We start from the raw sequence: 22,642 nt of genomic DNA, 5'->3' as shown, positions 1-22,642 counted from the left end.
AAGCCTGCCACACAACACACTATATTAAACACAACACATTTATTAAACATAAGAATGAGTGTGAGTTTTTGTCACAACCCGGCTCGTGGGAAGTGACAAAGAGCTCTTATAGGACCAGGGCTCAAATAATAATCAATAATTATTATCTTTATTTAACCATTTTACATATAAATCCTTATTTTTTAATTTGAAAATGGTGAATAACTCACCACAGGTTAATGAGAAGGGTGTGCTTGAAAGAATGCACATAACTCTGCAATGTTGGGATGTATTGGAGAGAGTCTCAGTCTTAAATCATTTCCCACACACAGTCTGTGCTTGTATGTAGTTTTCATGCTGGTGAGAGCTGAGTGTTTTAACAATGCGATTTGCCAAGGCAGGATACTCTTGGCGCAGCCCATTCCAGAAATCTGGCAGTGGCTTCTGATGAATTCAATTTTCACAGAACCGCTTGTTGCAATTTCGATGAGGCTCTCTTGTTCAGATATTAGTAAGTGGACTGGAGGCAGGGCATGAAAGGGATAACGAATCCAGTTGTTTGTCATCCATTTGGGGAATGTACCTGTGTAATTGCACACCCGACTCACTCAGGTGCTTTGCTATATCACATTCGACATTGTCCGTAAACTTGAGTTCATTTGCACTCAAAAAAATAATGCAATGATGGAAAGAAAGACCTGTGTGTTGTCCTTGTTAATGCAGACAGAGAAGAGCTCCAACTTATTCATCATAGCCTCAATTTTGTCCCGCACATTGAATATAGTTGCAAAGAGTCCCTGTAATCCTAGATTCAGAACATTCAGGTGAGAAAAAACATCACCCAGATAGGCCAGTCGTGTGAGAAACTCGTCATCATGCAAGCAGTCAGACAAGTGAAATTATGGTCAGTAAAGAAAACGTTAAGCTCGTCTCTCAATTTAAAAAAGTGTCAATATTTTGCCCCTTGATAACCAGCGCACTTCTGTCTGTTGTAGAAGCGTTACATGGTCGCTGCCCATATCATTGCATAGTGCAGAAAATACACGAGTTCAGGGGCCTCTCTAACAAAGTGAACCATTTTCACTGTAGTGTCCAAAACATATTTCAAGCTGTCAGGCTTTCCCTTGGCAGCAAGAGCCTCTTGGTGGATGCTGCAGTGGACCCAAGTGTCGGGAGCAACTGCTTGCACACGTGTTACTACTCCACTATGTCTCCCTGTCATGGATTTCACGCCATCAGTACAGATACCAACATGAGCAGAAGCTACGTTTGGCTTCATACGGACCGTTAGTGGAATTCCCGCAAGAGAGTAACGGTTAATGTGATTGGATGTTCATTATTTGACTAGGCTACCTGTATTTCACATTGTGTTGTTATTTCGCTGAACACAAGAAGGTTTAATTTTATTTTTGGCAGTGAAACGAGGCAAGAAAACAAACCTCAAACATGGAAAATTATAAATGTGCTGTTTGAAAATGTTAAAAAAATATTTTTAAAAATACAATATTTTTTGTTGTTGGTGAATCCTATTTTTATTTGGCGTAACCCCCGACAACATTGCAGAATAGGGTGTCATGGATACAGTTCAGAAACAGGACGGAGGACAAAAGAGAATACTTATTTACTGAGGTAGAAGATTGGTTCACTTTATGGGACCACACAATCATTTAACCCAAACACACACCCTCTCTCACGCTCTCTCCCTGGTTGCGGTCCCAACACTTAAGACACACCCTATCCCCTCAACCCTCAACTTAAGTGGACACTTCTGATGACGTCTGACGAGTATTCAAGGGACAAAGGAGGAAGGAATGATTTTTAAAGGGATCACACTTGGCTGGAAATGTGTCACTGGTTCATCCCGAGATGATTGTGTTTTCAGCCACCGGTAGCTTGTGGGTGCGTTCTATGCGCTACAGTCAATTATGAGTGCATGTCTACTTATATTAAATTTATAATTATTAATATACGCCTACTGTATGATTGCTAGTAAATGAATTGGCTAAGTAACATTAGCCTACCCAGCTGGAACTTCTGAAGAATATATATATATTTTTTCTCTACAATTTCCAAAAGATAACCAAACAAAAGCATATTTACTTTTTACGAGACGTGTTTGTGCCGTCATGTGCATTAGTAGCACAATTTCTAACTTATTTGCATTTGTTTTTACTGTTTTTATGTTGACTTCTCCATTGATGTTGTTTATACGTTTTCGCTGACAAGATGTACAATCGTCGTGAATTGAATTATGGGGAGTTTCGGGCCCAGGAGTGAACATAATTGTACACTCGCTAAGCCAACTAAAAACGAGGGCTGAGGGGCTTACGTTTGATAACTTCCCTTGCTTGGCTAATCATTTGGAAAGCCCTCCAAGATGGCGACGGGGATTTCCCCAAGGGCATAAGGCGAGGGTAAGTGGACGAGGGTGTATCTTAAGTGTTTGGACCGCAACCTCTCTCTCACACACCTCAGTCCTGGTCGTACACCCTGCCGTAGAGACATGCGGTCACTAGTCCGACGCTCATCCCTGAGTGTTCCATGGCCACGCGACCATCTGCGGTCGTCTTGACCTGGTCAGGTTGTTCTAGAACCATGCCGCTACCTAGCAACGACGGGTAAACGTGACGGGTTCCGAACTTCCCCTCCAATAGGAAGTCAACTCTCGACTCTGCCTCCTCCACTTCCTGTCCACAGGAGCTGACCTCCGACCCCAAACAGCGGACCAACGCGCACACCTGGAGGGGGAGGGGTTAATCATCAACACCATGCATGAACTGTTGTACTACTGCAAGAGGCTTAACTATTGGAAGATCACAGCTGGACATGAGGTAAAAACTCAAGCTTAGGAACTGGCAGACTGTATACTGAGTAGAACTGGTATACTGAGTAGAACTGGTAAACTGTATACTGAGTATAACTGGTATACTGAGTAGAACTGGTAAACTGTATACTGAGTAGAACTGGTATACTGAGTAGAACTGGTATACTGAGTAGAACTAGTAAACTGTATACTGAGTAGAACTGGTATACTGAGTAGAACTGGTATACTGAGTAGAACTGGTATACTGAGTAGAACTGGTAAACTGTATACTGAGTAGAACTGGTATACTGAGTAGAACTGGTATACTGAGTAGAACTGGTAAACTGTATACTGAGTAGAACTGGTATACTGAGTAGAACTGGTAGACTGTATACTGAGTAGAACTGGTATACTGAGTAGAACTGGTAAACTGTATACTGAGCAGAACTGGTAAACTGTATACTGAGTAGAACTGGTAAACTGTATACTGAGTAGAACTGGTAAACTGTATACTGAGTAGAACTGGTATACTGAGTAGAACTGGTAAACTGTATACTGAGTAGAACTGGTAGACTGTATACTGAGTAGAACTGGTAAACTGTATACTGAGTAGAACTGGTATACTGAGTAGAACTGGTAAACTGTATACTGAGTAGAACTGGTATACTGAGTAGAACTGGTATACTGAGTAGAATTGGTATACTGTATACTGAGCAGAACTGGTATACTGAGTAGAACTGGTAAACTGTATACTGAGTAGAACTGGTATACTGAGTAGAACTGGTAGACTGTATACTGAGTAGAACTGGTATACTGAGTAGAACTGGTAAACTGTATACTGAGTAGAACTGGTATACTGAGTAGAACTGGTATACTGAGTAGAACTGGTAAACTGTATACTGAGTAGAACTGGTATACTGAGTAGAACTGGTATACTGAGTAGAACTGGTAGACTGAGTAAACTGTATACTGAGTAGAACTGGTATACTGAGTAGAATTGGTACACTGTATACTGAGCAGAACTGGTATACTGAGTAGAACTGGTAAACTGTATACTGAGTAGAACTGGTATACTGAGTAGAACTGGTATACTGAGTAGAATTGGTAGACTGTATACTGAGAACTAGTATACTGAGTAGAACTGGTATACTGAGTAGAACTGGTATACTGAGTAGAACTGGTAAACTGTATACTGAGTAGAACTGGTATACTGAGTAGAACTGGTATACTGAGTAGAACTGGTAAACTGTATACTGAGTAGAACTGGTATACTGAGTAGAACTGGTATACTGAGTAGAACTGGTAGACTGTATACTGAGTAGAACTGGTATACTGAGTAGAACTGGTATACTGAGTAGAACTGGTATACTGAGTAGAATTGGTAGACTGTATACTGAGTAGAACTGGTATACTGAGTAGAACTGGTAAACTGTATACTGAGTAGAACTGGTATACTGAGTAGAACTGGTATACTGAGTAGAACTGGTATACTGAGTAGAACTGGTATACTGTAGAACTGGTATACTGAGTAGAACTGGTATACTGAGTAGAACTGGTATACTGAGTAGAACTGGTAATAATAATAATAATATATGCCATTTAGCAGAACTGGTATACTGAGTAGAACTGGTATACTGAGTAGAACTGGTATACTGAGTAGAACTGGTAAACTGTATACTAGAAGTTGAATACTAACAAATGCTGCAAGTATACACAGTGCAGGAGTCCTCCAAGCAGTTCCAAATGGAAGTTGTAATGTTTACCAGTTCTACTCAGTATACAGTATACCAGTTCTACTCAGTATACCAGTTTACCAGTTCTACTCAGTATACAGTTTACCAGTTCTACTCAGTATACAGTTTACCAGTTCTACTCAGTATACAGTTTACCAGTTCTACTCAGTATAAATTTAAACGTTGGTCCCTACCTGTACATTGTAGCGTCCGTTAACCGTGTGAGTGCCAGAGAACGCTCCTAGAGCATAGAGCTCCGTATTGCCCCCCTGTGGGGAGCGCCGGTACTGCAGGTGGCAGCAGAAACGACCGTCACACACTGTCAGCTGGCCCTCTGAACCACTCAGCAGGAGGAAGGAGAAGGGATCATACATCATAGAGGAGGTGAAAGGAAAGGGGGATGAGGGAGAGAAGGCAGGAGGAGAGGTAGAGAGAGAATCCTCCCGGCAGTGTTGGCTCTCCTGTAGACAGAACCCAGAGTTGCCCTCCCTCTGTCCAGACAGAGGCTTAGGTGACCTGGTATAAGCAGTCTCTCCTCCTGCCTTCCCCTCTCCTCTTGCAGTCTGTCCTCCTGCCTCCCCCTCTCCCTCTCCTCTTGCAGTCTCTCCTCCTGCCTCCCCCTCTCCTCCTGCCTCCCCCTCTCCCCTTGCAGTCTCTCCTCCTGCCTCCCCCTCTCCCCCTGCCTCCCCCTTTCCTCTTGCAGTCACTCCTCCTGCCTCCCCCTCTCCTCTTGCAGTCTCTCCTCCTGCCTCCCCCTCTCCCTCTCCTCCTGCCTCCCCCTCTCCTCCTGCCTCCCCCTCCACCTCTCCTCCTGCCTCCCCCTCTCCCTCTCCTCCTGCCTGCCCCTTGGCCCTTGTCTCTGTTCCCAGCCAGGCAGTGTCCAGTACAGGTATCCTCAGCACCAGCAGCCTCCCCTCCTCTGGCTGCCCAGCCCTGGCATGGTGGTAGATGGCAGTACCAGGGGTGAAGATGCCACTTCCTGTCATACCCAGGCTGTCTGCCCTGATGTTAGCCGCCAGCAGAGTGGTGTTAGCTCCCAGACTGAAGGCTCTCTGGAACTGAACGGCTGACAACAGAGGAAGCTGGTTCATCCAGGCTGTAGGGTAGACCATCTGTCTGACACCCTGAGGAGAAATAGAAAGACAGACACATTAACACAGAGACATTAACACAGAGACATTAACACAGACACATTAACACAGAGACATTAACACAGATACATTAACACAGAGGCATTAACACAGACACATTAACACAGAGGCATTAACACAGAGGCATTAACACAGAGACATTAACAGATACATTAACACAGAGACATTAACACAGAGACATTAACACAGACACATTAACACAGAGACATTAACACAGACACATTAACACAGACACATTAACACAGAGACATTAACACAGAGACATTAACACAGAGACATTAACACAGACACATTAACACAGAGACATTAACACAGAGGCATTAACACAGACACATTAACACAGAGACATTAACACAGAGGCATTAACACAGACACATTAACACAGAGACATTAACACAGAGACATTAACACAGACACATTAACACAGAGACATTAACACAGACACATTAACACAGACACATTAACACAGAGGCATTAACACAGAGGCATTAACACAGAGACATTAACACAGAGACATTAACACAGACACATTAACACAGACACATTAACACAGAGACATTAACACAGAGACATTGACACAGAGGCATTAACACAGACACATTAACACAGACACATTAACACAGAAACATTAACACAGAGACATTAACACAGAGGCATTAACACAGACACATTAACACAGAGACATTAACACAGAGACATTAACACAGAGACATTAACACAGAGGCATTAACACAGGGGCATTAACACAGAGACATTAACACAGAGACATTAACACAGAGACATTAACACAGACACATTAACACAGACACATTAACACAGACACATTAACACAGACACATTAACACAGAGACATTAACACAGAGACATTAACACAGAGACATTAACACAGACACATTAACACAGAGACATTAACACAGAGACATTAACACAGACACATTAACACAGAGACATTAACACAGACACATTAACACAGAGACATTAACAGAGACAGTTAACACAGAGACATTAACACAGAGACATTAACACAGAGACATTAACACAGACACATTAACACAGAGACATTAACACAGAGACACTTAACAGAGAGACATTAACACAGGCACATTAACACAGAGACATTAACACAGAGACATTAACACAGAGACACTAACAGAGACATTAACACAGACACATTAACACAGAGACATTAACACAGAGACATTAACACAGAGACATTAACACAGAGACAAACAGAGACTGTTAACACAGACACATTAACACAGAGACATTAACAGAGACACTAACAGAGAGACATTAACACAGACACATTAACACAGAGACATTAACACAGAGACATTAACACAGAGACATTAACACAGAGACACCCTAACAGAGACTGTTAACACAGACACATTAACACAGAGACATTAACACAGAGACATTAACACAGACACATTAACACAGAGACATTAACACAGACACATTAACAGACACATTAACAGACACATTAACACAGACACATTAACACAGAGACATTAACACAGACATTAACAGACACATTAACAGACACATTAACACAGACACATTAACACAGAACATTAACACAGACACATTAACACAGAGACATTAACAGAGACACTAACAGAGATACATTAACAAGACATACAGTACATTAACACAGAGACATTAACACAGAGACATTAACACAGAGACATTAACACAGAGACACTAACAGAGACTGTTAACACAGACACATTAACACAGACACATTAACACAGAGACATTAACACAGAGCACATTAACAGACACATTAACAGACACATTAACACAGACACATTAACACAGAGACATTAACACAGAGACATTAACACAGAGACACTAACAGAGAGACACTAACAGAGACACATTAACACAGAGACACTAACAGATACTGTTAACACAGACACATTAACACAGAGACATTAACACAGAGACACTAACAGAGACTGTTAACAACTTCATTTTGGATGCACAATCAAACATTGTGGGGGAAAAAGGTGTGTGTGTGTGTGTGTGTGTGTGTGTGTGTGTGTGTGTGTGTGTGTGTGTGTGTGTGTGTGTGTGTGTGTGTGTGTGTGTTAATAATCACTTGGTGAGAGCTTATATTTGTCCTATTACACCTGTGTGTATTAATACACGTGTGTGAATTGTAAATGTATCCTACTCTCCCTGATACACCCTCAGAGTGCAGGTCACAGCCAGGGTCTGCCATCGACAACAGTGATGCAGGAGCAATTAGGGTTAAGTATCTTAAAACCTTTTGGTTACTGGCCCGACGCTCTAACCACAGGGCTACCTGCCGCCCTCTGAGCTTCCTGTACGTACCTGCTCCAGTAGTCTGACGGTAGGGTCATGGAACAGGATGTCGAAGCAGGTGAACACTCCAAACCGTCCGGCGAACGGCGTGTCAAAGGTCACCACCTCGAGTGTGGGCGGGGCATCGAAGGCCTTCTCAAAGTACAGGTTGTGTTTGTGATAGCGTGCCGCCAGGGAACCATCCCACCTGCAGTGAATGGGAGAACAAACATTTATTTTTCATCTGTCTATATCTCAAATCATTGTGTAAAAAAAAAAGAATACAATTATTATTAAACATACAGTACATACAGAGAATGGCTGATGGTGGGGGTGCGTTTTAAATGAACGCCTCTTAACAATATAGCACAAACATCATCCCTGTATATAAACACAATATAATGTCATTACCCTATTCCAGGAGCACAAACATCATCCCTGTATATAATGTCATTACCCTATTTCAAGAGCACAAACATCATCCCTGTATATAAACACAATATAATGTCATTACCCTATTTCAAGAGCACAAACATCATCCCTGTAATAATGTCATTACCCTATTCCAAGAGCACAAACATCATCCCTGTATATAATGTCATTACCCTATTCCAAGAGCACAAACATATCCCTGTAATAATGTCATTACCCTATTCCAAGAGCACAAACATCATCCCTGTATATAAACACAATATAATGTCATTACCCTATTCCAAGAGCACAAACATCATCCCTGTATATAATGTCATTTGACCCTATTTCAAGAGCACAAACATCATCCCTGTATATAAACACAATATAATGTCATTACCCTATTCCAAGAGCACAAACATCATCCCTGTATATAAACACAATATAATGTCATTACAGGATATGGTAGTAGGGGCCTATTCCAAGAGCACAAACATCATCCCTGTATATAAACACAATATAATGTCATTACCCTATTCCAAGAGCACAAACATCATCCCTGTATATAAACACAATATAATGTCATTACCCTATTCCAGGAGCACAAACATCATCCCTGTATATAATGTCATTACCCTATTTCAAGAGCACAAACATCATCCCTGTATATAAACACAATATAATGTCATTACCCTATTTCAAGAGCACAAACATCATCCCTGTATATAAACACAATATAATGTCATTACCCTATTCCAAGAGCACAAACATCATCCCTGTATATAAACACAATATAATGTCATTACCCTATTCCAGGAGCACAAACATCATCCCTGTATATAATGTCATTACCCTATTTCAAGAGCACAAACATCATCCCTGTATATAAACACAATATAATGTCATTACCCTATTCCAGGAGCACAAACATCATCCCTGTATATAATGTCATTACCCTATTCCAAGAGCACAAACATCATCCCTGTATATAAACACAATATAATGTCATTACCCTATTCCAAGAGCACAAACATCATCCCTGTATATAAACACAATATAATGTCATTACCCTATTCCATGAGCACAAACATCATCCCTGTATATAAACACAATATAATGTCATTACCCTATTCCAAGAGCACAAACATCATCCCTGTATATAAACACAATATAATGTCATTTCCCTATTCCAAGAGCACAAACATCATCCCTGTATATAAACACAATATAATGTCATTACCCTATTCCATGAGCACAAACATCATCCCTGTATATAAACACAATATAATATAATATAATTTCCCTATTCCAAGAGCACAAACATTATCCCTGTATATAAACACAATATAATATCCCTATTCCAAGAGCACAAACATTATCCCTGTATATAAACACAATATAATGTCATTTCCAAGAGAACCTCTAGAGGTTTTGGAAAACCTGGAACTCCCTGTCCACCTTTTACTCTCTAGCGGCACATGAACAACGTGTTCAAAACAGAAGCAACACAGGTAACCTGAAGACAACATCAGTGTTGAACTGCCAGCGCCCATCGGGGGGGCAGGTGGGGTGACTCCATGTGTAACTCTGTGCTGGAGGTCAGCCATGTTGGCCACCAGGTAAAGTTTGTGACGTTTATTCCATGCAGCTAACTCTGGAGGACCTGTTTATTGAACAGGACAGAATACACTGTTTGACAATTGTTTGATATGGTAGTAGGTGCCTTTGAACAGGATATGGTAGTAGGTGCCTTTGAACAGGATATGGTAACTAGGTGCCTTTGAACAGGATTCCCATGGTAGTAGGTGCCTTTTGACAGGTTTATATGGTAGTAGGTGCCTTTGAACAGGATATGGTAGTAGGTGCCTTTGAACAGGATATGGTAGTAGGTGCCATGTGTAACAGGATATGGTAGTAGGTGCCTTTAACTCTGGGTGTGGTAGTAGGTGCCTTTGAACAGGATATGTTATTCCATGTAGTAGGTGCCTTTGAACAGGATATGGTAGTAGGTGCCTTTGAACAGGATATGGTAGTAGGTGACTTTTTACCAGGATATGGTAGTAGGTGCCTTTTTATTCCATGGATACTCTGTAGTAGGTGCCTTTGAACAGGATATGGTAGTAGGTGCCTTTGAACCAGGATATGGTAGTAGGTGCCTTTGTTTATTCCAGGATATGGTAGTAGGTGCCTTTGAACAGGGTATGGTAGTAGGTGCCTTTGAATTCCATGGATATGGTAGTAGGTGCCTTTGAATTCCAGGATATGGTAGTAGATGCCTTTGATTCAGGATATGGTAGTAGGTTTGCCTTTAACAGGATATGGTAGTAGGTGCCTTTGAACAGGATATGGTAGTTTAGGTGCCTTTGAACCATGGATGTGTGTAGTAGGTGCCTTTTTACTCCATGTGGTAGTAGGTGCCTTTGAACAGGATATGTGTAGTAGGTGACTTGTTTATTGGATATGTAGTAGGTGCCTTTGAACAGGATTCCATGGTAGTAGGTGCCTTTGATTTGGATCCATTGTTTATGGTAGTAGGTGCCTTTGATTTGGATATGGTAGTAGGTGCCTTTGATTTGTTTATATGGTAGTAGGTGCCTTTGATTTGGGTATTGTTTAGGTGCCATGTGCAACCTGTTTGTTGATTTGAATTCCATGTGTAACTCTGCTGGGTTTTTTATTGTTTAACGGTTTTAACTCTGTGTTGTATCAAGAATGGTCCACCACCAAAAGACTTCCATTGTTTACCAACTTGACACAACTGTGGGAAGCATTTGTTTATTCAAAATGGGCCAGCATCCCTGTGGAACGTTGTGTTGTCAACATGGGCCAGCATCCCTGTGGAACGTTGGAGTCAACATGGGCCAGCATCCCTGTGGAAGCGTTGTGTTGTCAACATGGGCCAGCATCCCTGTGGAACGTTGTGTTGTCAACATGGGCCAGCATCCCATGTGGAACTCTGTTGGACACCTTGTTTAGTCAACATGGGCCAGCATCCCTGTGGAACGCTTTGGACACCTTGTAGAGTCAACATGGGCCAGCATCCCTGTGGAACGCTTTCGACACCTTGTAGAGTCCATGCCTCGGTGAACTGCAACTCAATATTAGGAAGGTGTTCTTAATGTTTTGTACACCAAGTGTAAGTAGATGTGTGTGTGTGTGTGTGTGTGTGTGTGTGTGTGTGTGTGTGTGTGTGTGTGTGTGTGTGTGTGTGTGTGAGTGTGTGTGTGTACACACGCAGGTCTGGCTTTATTGGTGTGCCTGGTCCTTCCTACCGCACCTCCTTGTCCGTCCAAATCAAATATTGATCATTTATTTGAGTCGCGCGCCCGGCAGAAAGACGCATCAATCTCAAATAAAGCATGTAACTCTGTGTTGTTGACTTGTTTATTGTTTACTCCATGTGTAACTCTGTGTTGTTGACTTGTTTATTGTTTACTCCATGTGTAACTCTGTGTTGTTGACTCGATAATCACCAAGTCTCAGTGTGAATGAACATATATTTTTTTTTAACTATTGTGAACGTTCATGCGCTTGCACACACAGGAGGTCCCCCGAAAAAAATGTACCCGCATATAGAAATCAAAGGCCCGTCCAACTGATTCGTTCTGGATCCGGCTCTGTACATACCTCAGTGTGGGTGTGTCTGTCTGTCTGTGTACAGGGGTTCCAGTCCTCAGACTGTGGGTCAGGGATGGTCTCTAGGTAAGCAGAGATGGACAGACGACTGAAGTTAAACCCCTGAAGACCATCCTCTGGAAATACTATGATCTGAGCCCCCTGAAAGAGAGAATTAGGGAAACGGGTGAGACTCGAAAGGGAGAAGAGCTTTAAAGCTAACTTCAGACCTTAAAGCAAGATTGATGGGTATCCTTCCTGTCAAAGACAAGTGTAACCCAGTCCTGAAGAGCTTAGCGGCAGGGTGTGTGTGCAGGCTTTAGTTCCAGCCCTGCACTAACACATCTGGCTATGTTAAATCAAAGAGAAGACCCCCCTAAATGTAGCCAACCTGTTCCGCAGCTCGCGCGGCCTGCTCCTCGTACACATCCAGGTTGCTCATCATGTGCTTGAGCGCCGCGTCCCGGGACAGAGGTACGTGCGGCTCCGGGTTCAGAATAACCCGGTGCTCGTATACCGCAGCCACGTAGGATTTGCCGGGAGTCCCCTCTGACCTGTCCCCAGCCCGAGTTAACGTTACGGGGAACCGACAAAGAACAGCCACCGCCGCCACGGCCTGGAGGACACGGAGGGCCATGGCTGACTGACCAGAGCCCGGGATAGATGGGGAACTCTGATAGGGAGGACCGGTCAGTACGAGTTCAATGGTCACTCAGTCCAAAGTTCTCAACACTCGTTAAACAAATAAAACCGCGAGTTTGTTTATAATTCTGACCTGTTTCACAAAAGTATAGCTGTTGATAGAATGGATGCAATATTAACACGTTGTTGTTACATTAACTAGCTACTGTAGCTATATCTAATACATGTGTGTTGTTGTTTCTACTGCCCTGTCTTCTTCTTTAAGGTTTTATGGCAGTCTATTGCTGTATTGCCGGCTTCTACTTACTGTGCGGAGTATGGTTGAAAAGTGCATCTGACATCGTTCCTGCCTTCGGTGATAGGCTGTTAGCTTGAGGGCGTGTTCTTCAGTCTGAACCCATGCAGCGCTGCGGTATGACCGCTAGGGGGAAGCAGCTCACTAAATATACAGTAGCCAAATATATTTTTGTTTTAGCCAGTATTTTTGGATGCTAGTGATTGCCCCAACAGAACAATTGAGTTTTTTTCGTACACCTTATGATATGTGTGTGTGTGTGTGTGTGTGTGTGGGGGGGGGTTTGAATGTTTCATGTTTGAATGTCGGATGTTTGAAGGGCAGCTCTTGGGGAACTGTAGGGGGGGTTGGAGCCGGTTGGAAACTTGGGCCAGTGGCTGACAGGTTGCTGGTTCGGGTTCCTGTTTTTTGAGCTTGTGGGAGATCTGTCAACGTGCTGTTGAACACGACGTTGCCCCTGGTTGCTTCTGTGTATCGCTCTAGATGGGAGTCTGTTAGATGACTGAATGTGATGTAGATGTTTGAGCGCCTTCACTGAAAGTAGATTGTATTTTTTAATATTCAATATATAAATGTATATATAGATGTATATATATTTAGAAGTTGCGTCAGGCTGCAGCACAGCTGCTGTGTTTATTTATTTATTTTATGTAACCAATATTGAACTGGGCAGGTCAGTGAGCACCGCCCCGTAGCACTTCACATCTGTAGCCATGAAGTGCTTTGAAAGGCTAGTCATGGCTCACATCAACAGCATCCTTCCATGATACCCTAGACCCACTCTAATTAGCATACCGCCCCAACAGATCCACAGATGACGCAATCTCAATCACACTCCACACTGCCCTTTCTCACCTGGACAAAAGGAACACCTAGGTGAGAATGCTGTTCATTGACTACAGCTCAGCGTTCAACACCATAGTGCCCACGAAGCTCATCATTAAGCTAAGGACCCTGGGACTAAACACCTCCCTCTGCAACTGGATCCTGGACTTCCTGACGGGCCGCCCCAAGGTGGTGAGGGTAGGTAACAACACATCCGCCACGCTGATCCTTAACACCGGGGCCCCTCAGGGGTGTGTACTTAGGCTCCTCCTGTACTCTCTGTTCACCCATGACTGCATGGCCAAACACAACTCCCAACGCCATCATTAAGATTGCTGACGACACAATGTGGTAGGTCTGATCACCAACAACGATGAGACAGCCTACAGGGAGGAGGTAAGAGAACTGGCAGTGTGGTGCGAGAACAACAACCTCTCCCTCAATGTGAGCAAGACAAAGGAGCTGATCGTGGACTACAGGAAAAGGCGGGTCGAACAGGCCCCCATTAACATCGAAGGGGCTGTAGTGGAGTGGGTCGAGAGTTTCAAGTTCCTTGGTGTCCACATCACCAACAAACTATCATGTTCCAAACACACCAAGACAGTCGTGAAGAGGGCACGACAAAACCTTTTCCCCCTCAGGAGACTGAAAATACTTAGTATGGGTCCTCTGATCCTAAGAATATATTCTACTCAATCCATAGGCTTCATTAATGTCATTCAGACTGTTGTGAAGTCAATACAACAAGCTATGATAGCTGAGGTTAATGGCTAGGTTCTGAACTAATATTTATTCCAAACGGTCCATACACAGATCAGCTACATAGCTAGCTACACATCCATAGGCTTACAGGTATTTTTATCCTCTACTGCACAATAAGCAAGGAAATAGTTAGCTAGCTACATTACTTCAGCTGCATTGCATGGGAAATATCATCAAGGCAAGCTTACAAAATTGCACATTCCTTTTGCAGTAAATGCTTTAGCTAGCTAGATTCTTTACATCCACTGTTTCCCAAGACGACAGCCTGGTCTGCTGGTTTATATTGAGATATAGTATTGAGATAAACTTTTGTTATTGACCAAGTACTTATTTTCCACTATAATTTGCAAATAAATTCATAAAAAATCCTACAATGTGATTTTCTGGATTTTTTTTCTCATTTTGTCTGTCATAGTTGATGTGTACCTATGATGAAAATTACAGGCCTCTCTCCTCTTTTTAAGTGGGAGAACTTGCACAATTGGTGGCTGACTAAATACTTTTTCCCCCCAATGTAGCTAGCTGGCTAAATAGAGATTTTCCTAAATTAACCTTAAGACAAAAACATATGCATAATTGTTTGTCGCTACATTAACTAACATATTTCTCTCAACTGTACATTTTTTTCATGACTCCTTATGACATTATAATTACTTACATTTGCTTCCACTGTAATGTTTTGTCAGCCAGTGATGAACAGCGTCAAATTCTTCATGAGAGAACCACTCAATATGATTGGTCATCGCCCAGCAGTCGCCGCTGGTGATTTCCATAAAGTTGGGAAGTGTTGGTCCCCCCGCCCAATGGCCCCCACCGCCCAATGGCCCCCCCGCCCAATGGTCCCCCGCCCAATGGCCCCCCCGCCCAATGGCCCCCCCGCCCAATGGTCCCCCGCCCAATGACCCCCACCGCCCAATGGCCCCCCGCCCAATGGTCCCCCGCCCAATGGTCCCCCGCCCAATGGCCCCCCGCCCAATGGCCCCCACCGCCCAATGGTCTCCCCGCCCAATGGTCCCCCGCCCAATGGTCCCCCGCCCAATGGTCCCCCGCCCAATGACCCCCACCGCCCAATGGCCCCCCGCCCAATGGCCCCCCCGCCCAATGGCCCCCCCGCCCAATGGTCCCCCGCCCAATGGTCCCCCGCCCAATGGTCCCCCCGCCCAATGGCCCCCGCCCAATGGTCCACCGCCCAACGGTCCCCCGCCCAATGACCCCCACCGCCCAATGACCCCCACCGCCCAATGGTCCTCCGCCCTCTCCGCTTCTCACCACTTTCCTTCCATTTAAAAATGAATGGGAAGCTGTGTTTCACCACGCAGCACAGAGTGCTAGTGCACATGGGGCATTACGCCGAATGCGAAAGCCCAGGAAAATGAACAGGTACAGTAAGCTACAGTACTGTACAGTAGGCCTAATAATGCTAAAAAAAAATATGTTTAAATAAATCTACTGTTGATCTTTTAATTCTGCTGCACATTTTTACATTGTTTTCCATTTCCAGCGAGACTATTCAAGCCATCGACTCACTGATGGATGAATATAATGTGCAAACGACAAAGACAAATTGTCTATAAACGGAGAAAGTTCAGCACTTTTGCTACTCTCCCTAGGAGTTGCCATCCTGCAAAGATGACTGCAAGAGCACAGCGCAGAATCAGAGCGTGTCAGCTAAAGACATACAGACATCTCTGGAACATGCTAAAATCTCTGTTGACGAGTCTACGATACGTAAAACACGAATCAAGAATGGTGTTCATGGGAAGACACCACAGAAGAAGCCACTGCTGTCCAACAAAAAAAACATTGCTGCACGTCTGAAGTTTGCAAAAGAGCATCTGGATGTTCCACAGCGCTACTGGCAAAATATTCGGTGGACAGATTAAACTAAAGTTGAGTTGTTTGGAAGGAACACACAACACTATGTGTGGAGAAAAAAAGGCACAGCACACCAACATCAAACCCTCATCCCAACTGTAAAGTCTGGTGGAGGGAGCATCATGGTTTGGGGCTGATTTGCTGCCTCAGGGCCTGGACAGCTTGCTATCATCGACGGAAAAGGGAATTCCCAAGTTTATCAAGACATTTTGCAGGAGAATGTTAGGCTGTCTGTCTGCCAATTGAAGCTCAACAGGAGTTGGTTGATGCAACAGGACAACGACCCAAAACACAGAAGTAAATCAACAACAGAATCGCTTCAACAGAAGAAAATACGCCTTCTGGAGTGGCCCAGTCAGTCCTGACCTCAACCTGATTGAGATGCTGTGGTATGACCTCAAGAGAGCAGTTCACACCAGACACCCCAATAATATTGCTGAACTGAAATAGTTTTGTAAAGAGGAAAGGTCAAAAATTTCTACTGAAAACGTTTGGTTGAGGTTATTGCTGCCAAAGGAGGGTCAACCAGTTATTAAATCCAAGGGTTCACATACTTCTCCCACCCTGCACTGTGAATGTTTACACAGTGTGTTCAATAAAGACATGAAAGCGTATAATTGTCTGTGTGTTATTAGTTTAAGCAGACTGTGTTTGTCTATTGTTGTGACTTAGATGAAGATCAGATCACATTTTATGACCAATATATGCAGAAATCCAGGTATTTCCAAAGGGTTCACATACTTTTCTCCCCACTGTATATACAGTACCAGCCAAAAGTTTGGACACACCTACTCATTCAAGGGTTTTCTTTATTTTAACTATTTTCTACATTGTAGAATAATAGTGATGACATCAAAACTACGAAATAACACATATGGAATCATGTAGTAACCTAAATAGTGTTAAACAAATCGAAATATATTTTATATTTGAGATTCTTTAAAGTAGCCACCATTTATTTGCCTTGATGACAGCTTTGCAAACTCTTGGCATTTTCTCAACCAGCTTCACCTGGAATGATTTTACAACAGTCTTGAAGGAGTTCCCAGATATGCTGAGCACTTGTTGGCTGCTTTTCCTTCACTCTGCGGTCCACCTCATCCCAAAGTTTTTATGTCTTCACTATTATTCTACAATATAGAAAATAGTACAAATAAAGAAAAACCCTTGAATGAGAAGCTGTGTCCAAACTTCTGACTGGTCCTGTATATATATATATAACATTTACAGAACTTTAACCATGTGTCTTGTTTTGTTCTGTAGTTTCGACCCAATGATTGTCTGACAAACAAAGAATGTTGCGTGCTGCAGGCCCAGGGATGGATCGAAGCTGGCGAGGCATTCAATAACGTCATCTCCACGGAATAATCAACCGTGGCCCTTGAGCAATTTCCTCAAAATTGCTACAGGACAAAAGGAAGAAGATCAAGCAAGCCGAGTCCCAAGCATCCCCTCAAACTCCATTTGTGGGGGGAGGCAATTTCTCGCCAGGGACCAGGCCCATATTTGATTTTTGATGGTAGGTTTAGCTATTTACAAAGCAAACAGTTACATCAAATATTGTAGCCTACACCTCACGAACTGCAATGTGTTCCACAATAATTCACTGTTTCCTCCTCATGATGTACTGGACCCTATATCAGAGACAGTGGTGTAAAAGTAAGTAAAAATACTTTAACGTTCTAAGTCGTTTTATTGTACTTTCACAATTTATATTTTTTGCCAACTTTTACTTCTACTTCACTACATTCCTAAAGAAAATAATGTACTTTTTACTACCTGATACCCAAAAGTACTTGTTACATTTGAACAGGAAAATGGTCCAATTCACACACTTATCAAGAGAACGTCCCTTAGAAATTTGCTCATTGATCCCTCCCTTCCCCTGTAACTATTCCTCAGGTCGTTGCTGTAAATGAGAACGTGTTCTCAGTCAAAAATAAGGGTTAATAAAAAAATAGCTCAGGACTTGGGAAACCTTTTTCCCTCCCGATCCTCACTGGACTCTCTTTCATTCAGTTTCTTCTTCACATCAGCAAAGAAAGACTCTGTGTTTCAGAAACTCTATATAGAGGGGCTGTCAGCCTTTCACACTGTGGTAAATTAAGCCAGTTTGTTATTTAGAATTATTTCTATCTGTTTTTAGAGGGAGAGAAATCAAAATCAGCGCTCTAACTCCCCCTTGTGATAGTGTGGTGCAATGACAGAATGATGCAATTTACCACAATCTGCCACCGTCTACCACAAACGGTTCCGGCATAAACTTGAAACTTTTAATTGAGGAACCACACGTGCTGTGGGATCAGGGATCATAAGTCTAGGGTTCAGTGGTGTGATGTCACAGTGTGTCTGTCCTTCTGTTGTTCCCTCTGGGAAATCCTCACTGAGACCACATTAACCTCTGTCTCACATCCTCACTGAGACCACATTAACCTCTGTCTCACATCCCCTCTGAGACCACATTAACCTCTGTCTCACATCCTCACTGAGACCACATTAACCTCTGTCTCACATCCCCTCTGAGACCACATTAACCTCTGCCTCACATCCTCACTGAGACCACATTAACCTCTGTCTCACATCCTCACTGAGACCACATTAACCTCTGTCTCACATCCCCTCTGAGACCACATTAACCTCTGTCTCACATCCCCTCTGAGACCACATTAACCTCTGTCTCACATCCTCACTGAGACCACATTAACCTCTGTCTCACATCCTCACTGAGACCACATTAACCTCTGTCTCACATCCTCACTGAGACCACATTAACCTCTGTCTCACATCCCCTCTGAGACCACATTAACCTCTGTCTCACATCCCCTCTGAGACCACATTAACCTCTGTCTCACATCCTCACTGAGACCACATTAACCTCTGTCTCACATCCCCTCTGAGACCACATTAACCTCTGTCTCACATCCTCACTGAGACCACATTAACCTCTGTCTCACATCCTCACTGAGACCACATTAACCTCTGTCTCACATCCTCACTGAGACCACATTAACCTCTGTCTCACATCCCCTCTGAGACCACATTAACCTCTGTCTCACATCCCCTCTAAGACCACATTAACCTCTGTCTCACATCCCCTCTGAGACCACATTAACCTCTGTCTCACATCCCCTCTGAGACCACATTAACCTCTGTCTCACATCCTCTCTAAGACCACATTAACCTCTGTCTCACATCCTCTCTAAGACCACATTAACCTCTGTCTCACATCCTCTCTGAGACCACATTAACCTCTGTCTCACATCCCCTCTGAGACCACATTAACCTCTGTCTCACATCCCCTCTGAGACCACATTAACCTCTGTCTCACATCCCCTCTGAGACCACATTAACCTCTGTCTCACATCCCCTCTGAGACCACATTAACCTCTGTCTCACATCCCCTCTGAGACCACATTAACCTCTGTCTCACATCCCCTCTGAGACCACATTAACCTCTGTCTCACATCCCCTCTGAGACCACATTAACCTCTGTCTCACATCCTCTCTGAGACCACATTAACCTCTGTCTCACATCCTCACTGAGACCACATTAACCTCTGTCTCACATCCTCACTGAGACCACATTAACCTCTGTCTCACATCCCCACTGAGACCACAAGTCAACAGTCAACATCTCTCTCCAGGGTTATTCCAACAATTAACGATAGTGGAAACTCCCTTCCATTGTTTTGAAGTCCATGACAGGATGTGTGGAAGTCACCCTTTGTGACAGGATGCAGCCGTAGCAATGCCTCTTTCACACCCTTCCTTCGAATCTTTTAAGGAGTTGACCATGGACTGGGCTGGCTATGCTCCCCCCACAATCCCCAGGTATCCATCATGTTGACTTCCCCTTCCAGATTCCTCCCCATCAGTTCTGGACAAGATCCAAAATGGCACCCTATTTCCACCAGTGGAGGCTGATGGGAGGAGCTATAGGAGGACGGGCTCATTGTAATGTCTGGAATGAAATGGAACGGTATCAAACATGAAAACCACACGTTTGACTCTGTTCCATTCATTCCATTCCAGCCATTACAACGAGCCCGTCCTCCTATAGCTCCTCCCATCAGCCTCCACTGATTTCCACTATTCTTTATTTCCTATGTGTGGAATAGGGGCTGATTTCAGATTTCCCTCTGGGGTGAACATAAACACTTAAGTCCATAGAAAGTCTCATAGTTCAGAGTTCAGGTTTAAAGGTCATGAGTCAATGATACGATGTGAGAGGTGAAGTCTTCTGTCCGTTATTCGCTGTTGGTCAGGAGGATGATGGGAGCGGGGCTATGGACTGTGGGGTGTGGGGCTAGAGGTCGTCTTAGGGTCACCTTTGGGGTCATCCTTCCCGGGATGCAGTGGGTGTGTTATGGTCAGGGTCAGCTTACCCAGACCCGACTTCTGCTCTGCTCCCTCTGCTCTGTCCCCTGCACACACACACACACACACACACACACACACACACACACACACACACACACACACACACACACACACACACACACACACACACACACACACACACACACACACACACACACACACACACACACACACACACACACACACACACACACAGACACAGACAGACAGACAGACAGACAGACACACACGAAGCAGGGTAAAGGGTGAATAAGCTTGTTTTCTAAAATGCAATCCTTTAACTACACTGAACAAAAATATAAACGCAACATGTAAAGTGTTGGTCCCATGTTTCATAACCTGAAATAAAAGATCCTATACATTTTCCATAAGCACAAAAAGCTTATTTCTCTCAAGTTTTGTGCTTAAATGTGTTTACATCCCTGTTAGTGAGCATTTCTCCTTTACCAAGATAATCCATCCACCTGACAGGTGTGGCATATTAAGAAGCTGATTAAACAGAATTATCATTACACAGGTGCACCTTGTGCTGGGGACAATAAAACGCCACTCTAAAATGTGCAGTTTTGTCACACAACACAATGCCACAGATGTCTCAAGTTTTGAGGGAGTGTGCAATTGGCATGCTGAGTACAGGAATGTCCACCAGGGCTGTTGTCAGATAATTTCATGTTAATCTATCTACCATAAGTATATTGAGCATGTTTGGGATGCTCTGTGTCGAATTGTACGACAGCGTGTTCCAGTTCCTACCAATATAGTAAAATCTTTGAAATTGTTGCATTTTGTGTTTATATTTTTGTTCAGTAAAGTAACCCAATGATCCAAACAATAATGACATTTGTAGACAGTCACTGAAACACAGACACACACAGACCTCTCTCTTGGTCGCAGTCTGGGTCTGGGGAGGAGGCCCCACTGCACTGGGAACGGGGGCCGAGGTGAGTACAGTCACGCCCTGAACCACACCTCGACTCTGGGCTTAGCCAGCCGCCAGGACTGGGTCCCTCCATGGTACTGGGACAGGACGAGGAGAGGAGAGAGGGGGCAGAGGGGGTGAAGAAGGAGGAGGAGGGATGATGGGAGGAGGAGGTCATGTCGAGGGGAGCGGAAGTGGAGTGTGATTCTGTCTCTTCCTCTGATCCTCCTTCTTCATCAAACGTCACAGACACCACTGGAAAACATACACACACATTAAAACACACACAAACACACACATTAAAACACACACATACACACACATTAAAACACACACAGATACACACATTAAAACACACACAAACACACACATTAAAACACACACAGACACACACATTAAAACACACACAGATATACACATTAAAACACACACAGATACACACATTAAAACACACACAGATACACACATTAAAACACACACAGATACACACATTAAAACACACACAGATATACACATTAAAACACCACAAATACACACATTAAAACACACACAGATATACACATTAAAACACACACAGATACACACATTAAAACACACACAGATATACACATTAAAACACCACAGATACACACATTAAAACACACACAGATACACACATTAAAACACACACAGATACACACATTAAAACACACACAGATATACACATTAAAACACACACAGATATACACATTAAAACACACACAGATACACACATTAAAACACACAGATATACACATTAAAACACACACATATATACACATTAAAACACACACAGATACACACATTAAAACACACACAGATATACACATTAAAACACACACAGATACACACATTAAAACACACACAGATACACACATTAAAACACACACAGATATACACATTAAAACACACACAGATATA

At 43.3% G+C, this 22,642-nt stretch overlaps 2 protein-coding genes across 51 annotated transcripts in view; both read right to left on the bottom strand.

Annotated features, from left to right (window-relative positions):
• Window positions 1–12,948, bottom strand: LOC127909650 (biotinidase-like). The gene is made up of 7 exons (XM_052471800.1): window positions 12,397–12,948; window positions 11,987–12,167; window positions 9,907–9,982; window positions 8,010–8,187; window positions 5,343–5,639; window positions 4,710–5,138; window positions 1–2,717 (listed from the first exon to the last, which is right to left on the bottom strand). Exons 1-7 carry the CDS (start codon window positions 12,640–12,642, stop codon window positions 2,451–2,453), a joined length of 1,674 nt encoding a protein of 557 aa, XP_052327760.1. The 5' UTR covers window positions 12,643–12,948; the 3' UTR covers window positions 1–2,450.
• Window positions 12,949–16,909: 3,961 nt separating this feature from the next.
• Window positions 16,910–22,642, bottom strand: part of LOC118377861 (SH3 domain-binding protein 5-like) — a 42,257-nt gene continuing 36,524 nt past the window's right edge. The window contains exons 8-12 of one of the 50 annotated variants that reach the window (XM_052469606.1): window positions 21,662–21,958; window positions 19,620–20,828; window positions 19,450–19,483; window positions 19,246–19,279; window positions 16,910–18,905 (exon numbers count right to left, since the gene is read on the bottom strand). In XM_052469606.1, the coding sequence (XP_052325566.1) occupies window positions 20,689–20,828; window positions 21,662–21,958 (437 nt within the window). In that variant the 3' untranslated portion in view covers window positions 16,910–18,905; window positions 19,246–19,279; window positions 19,450–19,483; window positions 19,620–20,688. Of the gene's footprint in view, window positions 19,552–19,619; window positions 20,829–21,661; window positions 21,959–22,642 lie in introns of all 50 variants that reach the window. The other 49 variants (XM_052469607.1, XM_052469613.1, XM_052469614.1 and 46 more) reach the window with 49 other exon arrangements.

This window comes from Oncorhynchus keta, chromosome 19 (assembly GCF_023373465.1).
Source record: "Oncorhynchus keta strain PuntledgeMale-10-30-2019 chromosome 19, Oket_V2, whole genome shotgun sequence".
NCBI classification, from domain to species: Eukaryota; Metazoa; Chordata; class Actinopteri; order Salmoniformes; family Salmonidae; genus Oncorhynchus; species Oncorhynchus keta.
Note: the sequence above shows the minus strand (reverse complement) of the source record. Positions and strands in the feature narration are given on the sequence as shown.